The 5,018-nt window shown below is 41.6% G+C and overlaps 1 protein-coding gene across 1 annotated transcript; it reads left to right on the forward strand.

The window, feature by feature from the left end:
* Positions 1 to 3,653: 3,653 nt before the first annotated feature.
* Positions 3,654 to 4,397, forward strand: LOC149820450 (threonine synthase, chloroplastic-like). Its single transcript, XM_089981803.1, has 2 exons — positions 3,654 to 4,289; positions 4,383 to 4,397. The coding sequence occupies exons 1-2, from the start codon at positions 3,855 to 3,857 to the stop codon at positions 4,395 to 4,397; spliced, it is 450 nt and encodes a 149-aa protein (XP_089837929.1). The 5' UTR covers positions 3,654 to 3,854.
* The last annotated feature ends 621 nt before the right edge of the window (positions 4,398 to 5,018 follow it).

Raw genomic sequence — 5,018 nt, forward strand, 5'->3', positions numbered from 1 at the left:
TATAACTTTTTATGCTCATTTGATATTTCGAACCTGTTAAAAACCGAGACATGTTATAAAATGTTATAAAACTTAAAAAATTTGAAACTTCCTCTATGTGTCTCGATTTTTAACAGGTTTGAAATATCAAATGAGCATAAAAAGTTATAAAACTTTCCAGATATAAACTAGACACATAGAGGAAAAAAACCCTTTTTTTGGATTTGGAAAATGATCTTTCGTTGAGGAGATATGACTCTTACAAAATGAAATAAAAACCTATGTCACTCAAATAAGACAGACTGATAGGGGTCTGGTTTTAGATCCAAATGGGGTATCAAATGACTATAGAAAGCGCTGAAAATTTACAGGAATAAAGTAGACTTCATAACAAAGATACCACTTTTTACGGATTTGAAATTCGATCTCTGGTTAGGGAGATATGGCCCTAACAAGTTGGTCTTGATTCGGATAGCGATTTGTATCACAAATCGCTGTAGTGTTTAGCGATTTGTAGTGTTTCTCGCTAAACACTACAGCGATTTGTGATACAAATCGCTATCCGAATCAAGACCAACTTGTTAGGGCCATATCTCCCTAACCAGAGATCGAATTTCAAATCCGTAAAAAGTGGTATCTTTGTTATGAAGTCTACTTTATTCCTGTAAATTTTCAGCGCTTTCTATAGTCATTTGATACCCCATTTGGATCTAAAACCAGACCCCTATCAGTCTGTCTTATTTGAGTGACATAGGTTTTTATTTCATTTTGTAAGAGTCATATCTCCTCAACGAAAGATCATTTTCCAAATCCAAAAAAAGGGTTTTTTTCCTCTATGTGTCTAGTTTATATCTGGAAAGTTTTATAACTTTTTATGCTCATTTGATATTTCAAACCTGTTAAAAATCGAGACACATAGAGGAAGTTTCAAATTTTTTAAGTTTTATAACATTTTATAACATGTCTCGGTTTTTAACAGGTTCGAAATATCAAATGAGCATAAAAAGTTATAAAACTTTCTAGATATAAACTAGACACATAAAGGAAGAAAACCCTTTTTACGGATTTGAAAAATGATCTTGCGTTGGGGAGATATGACTCTTACAAAATGAAATAAAAACCTATGTCACTCAAATAAGGCAGACTGATAGGGGTCTGGTTTTAGATCCAAATGGGGTATCAAATGACCATAGAAATCGCTGAAAATTTATAGGGATAAACTAAACTTCATAACAAAGACACCACTTTTTACGGATTTGAAATCCGATCTCTGGTTAGAGAGATATGACCCTGACAAGTTGGTCCTGATTCAGATAGCGATTTGTATCACAAATCGCTATAGTGTTTAGCGAGAAACACTACAAATCGCTATAGCGAGGTCCAACAACACTATAAATCGCTGTGGGTCTCGTTAGAGACCCGAAAACACTATAAATCGTAGTTAAAAAACCAAAAATACTACAAATCATTATGGGGCTCGTTGGAGACCCCAAAGCACTATAAATCATAGTTAAAAGATCGAACAATACTATAAATCATTGTGAGGCTCATTGGAGACCCAAAAATACTACAAATCATAGTAAAGACTCATTAGAGACTCAAAAAAATCATAACAATAATTTTTTGAAGAATATTGTCAATCAAATAACGATTTGTTGAAGAAGTGCTACAACAGTCATGATATGGGGGCCAAAATCAGAATATTTATAAAATCTGGATACAAGGTTCTGGTATTTAATCAAAATAAAATAGTAATTGACCATAAAAAATTCTAAAAATTTACAGGGATGAACTAGACACATAAACAAAGAGAACCCGTTTTACAGAATTGAAAAATGATCTTCCATTAGGAAAATAAAATTCAAACAAAATGGATCAAAATCTAAGCCGTTAAAATGACACAGGGTGACAGGGTTATGGTTTTTTACCCGAAACAGGTACAAAAACACCATAGAAATCGCTAATATTTGGTATGAGCAAACTAGATTCAATTTAAAAAACAACCCTTTTTACGGATCGGAAAGATCATCTCTGGTTAGGGAGAAATCACTTCCGCAAGTTGGTCCTGATTCTGCTAAAATCCTGACGGTGCAAAATAACAGGTTTTGAATCTCGATTTTTAAATTGGGTCAAACAAACTCAGAATGATCTGATTTTTGGTGGAGAGCATGAAGACATATGCATAAAGTTGCAGTAAAAATTTAAAATTAAAATAAGCTCTAGTTACATATAAATCGATAGATCTAAAATGCACAAGAATTCAAAGTATAATCTAGAAAGCAACTGAACATGATGAAAGCAAACTGCACATGCGTGGATGTTCAAACATGAGATCTAATGACTTAAAATATGAATGAGTAAAAACTTTGAATCAGACTCCACAACTCTTCAAGTTGAATGATGCTACCCACGTTGGGAGGAGCCCCCAGACCCCTCTCCTATAAGGGCAAAAACTCTGAATCAGGATCTACAACTCATTTAGTTGAATGATGCTACCCACGCTGGGATGAACCCCCGGACCCCCCTCCTGTAAGGGCAAAAACTCTAAATCAGGCACATAAGTAGAGAGAGAAGGGAGAGAGAGTGAGAGGGTTGGTGTTCATGGCCTTCTCCAGGAGGAACCCTTTACCTCCCTTGATTTCTTCTCTAGGGAGAGAGAGAGGGTTTTTACATTGTTTTACGAAGAAGGAAGAAGAAGAAGATGACAATAGAGCAATGTGAGATCGTCTGTTGGATGTGCACAGAAGTAGAGAGAGAAGAGAGAGAGAGAGTGAGAGGGTTGTTGTTCATGGCCTTCTTCAGGAAGAACTCTTTGTTTCCCTTGATTTCTTCTCTAGAGAGAAAGAGGGTTTTACAGTGTTTTACGGAGAAAGAAGAAGAAGACATGTTTGTCCTTTTTTTGAACAGAAAAAGAAGAAGACTTTGAAGAGTCAACATCATCCTCGACTTTCTGGATGGAGGACATGTTTGTCCTTTTTTTTAACTGTTTGTTTTTTCTTTTTTGAATGAAGGGCATTTTTGTCATTTTCTCAAATCATCACTTTATGAGAAGAATAGCAAGAAAGGGTACTTAAGTCTTTGCAATAACACCAGAGTCCGATGCAAAGTTATGTCAACATACACGGGAATACGAGCCCCATGTGCTTGTATACGTGGTGCTCATTCAAAACCCCGAACACAGACGTGTGATTCAGTGAATCATCGGGGGCGAACATACACAACCCTCTCATTGTGATGCATTCATCTTGAACTTGAACATGAACTGTTTATCTTGAGATTAACAACATCCAAGGTACCGACAGATAGACAGGGTGCCTCTAACCTGATCTGATGTTCCAGTGATAGGACCGAGTACTTTGCCAAGGTACTCGGCCAATCCCTTAACCAGCAGCAGCTTGCCTATAAAATGCCCAAAAGCAAAAAAAAAAAAAAAAATGGGTAGAACCCGGAGTGCGTGAGCCTCAGGCCGTGTCACGACGCAGCCCAATCAACCCAAAAGCCGCATTCGTGCGACCTCTCGGCTGCGGCAGCAGCAATCGTTATGGCGACCGCACCCTTCTCCACCATGTACCATGTTTCTTACTTCATTTCTTCTCGCAGAGCAGATGGGCCGTCTTCCTCCACCGTCCTCCAGAAGCGGCTGCGCCACCGCTCGCCTTCCTCCAGGATCGCCGCCGCAACTGAAGCAGCGGCGGCCGGCGGAGAACATCCGGGAAGAAGCGGCCCGGAAGCACCACGTGAGCGGCGGCGACAACCACGGGTTCTCCGCCAAGTACTTCCCCTTCAACTGCCCACCCGACGCGGAGGAGGAGTACTCGCTGGACGAGATCGTGTACCGCAGCCGCTCCGGCACCCTGCTCGACGTCCGGCACGACATGGGCGTCCTCCGCAAGTTCGACGGCCAGTACTGGAAGAACCTCTTCGACTCCCGGGTGGGGAAAACCACATGGCCGTACGGCTCCGGCGTGTGGAGCAAGAAGGAGTGGGTGCTCCCCGGGATCGACAGCGACCACATCATCAGTGTGTTCGAGGGCAACTCCAACCTCTTCTGGGCGGAGCGCTACGGGAAGGAGGTGCTGGGGATGAACGACCTGTGGGTCAAGCACTGCGGCATCAGCCACACCGGAAGCTTCAAGGACCTCGGCATGACCGTCCTCGTCAGCCAGGTGAACCGCCTCCGCAAGCTCAACCGCCCCCTCGTCGGCGTTGGCTGCGCCTCCACCGGCGACACCTCCGCCGCGCTCTCCGCCTACTGCGCCGCCGCCGGCATCCCGGCCATCGCTAGATTCGCTACTGCCTTTTATATGAACGTAAAAAAAAAAAGTGCAGCATATATAATAAGAGAATATACATGAAAGAAAGAATGTACTTTTTCATCTTTCTCCATTATTTCTTGTCCACAGCAAGCTGTTCTTTAGTTCTCCATGAATCTTTAATAAATATATCTTGTAAACGTCTACCTTTTCACTACCGAAATGGATGTGGTAAGCGGGGTCCTGTGTCAAGCTAAAGGCCCAGGATCGAATCCCTCTACCACATTGGGCTTCTGTTGTTCTGGTAGGGTCCGCCTAACCCCAGCTTTCCTTTCCAAAAAGTCTACCTTTTCCAATGTTGATGATGGCTTAGGGCTCCGTTGCTCCCTTTTATCTGATATGTATGACCCGAAATATCCAAAAGTTATCGCCCCAATCACTCTGATCACTTGTTCAACCCAGGGCTGATAACCGGTTGGCTGGCCCGTTCGTTCAAATAACAAATTATCGGGTTCGAGTTTTACTGGGTCATGAAAATGAAATCTCAAACTCAGATCGGCATAGTTTCAGAAGTTTACTTTTACTAAAAATATATATAAAACACTCAGGTCAGGGTGAGTACTTACCCAGCAAAAAATCCGGGTTGATTACCCCCATAAAAATCAGAACCCAAACCCAACCCACATATTGCTCGGGTCGGGTTCAGATTGACCCACATATTCTTCGGGTCAGCACTTTTGTGCTCATACCCAGAATTTCGAGTTCAGCTAGAATCAGGTACCCAAT

Source organism: Nuphar pumila, chromosome 12 (genome assembly GCF_984573655.1).
Source record: "Nuphar pumila chromosome 12, dmNupPumi1.hap1.1, whole genome shotgun sequence".
NCBI classification, from domain to species: domain Eukaryota; kingdom Viridiplantae; phylum Streptophyta; class Magnoliopsida; order Nymphaeales; family Nymphaeaceae; genus Nuphar; species Nuphar pumila.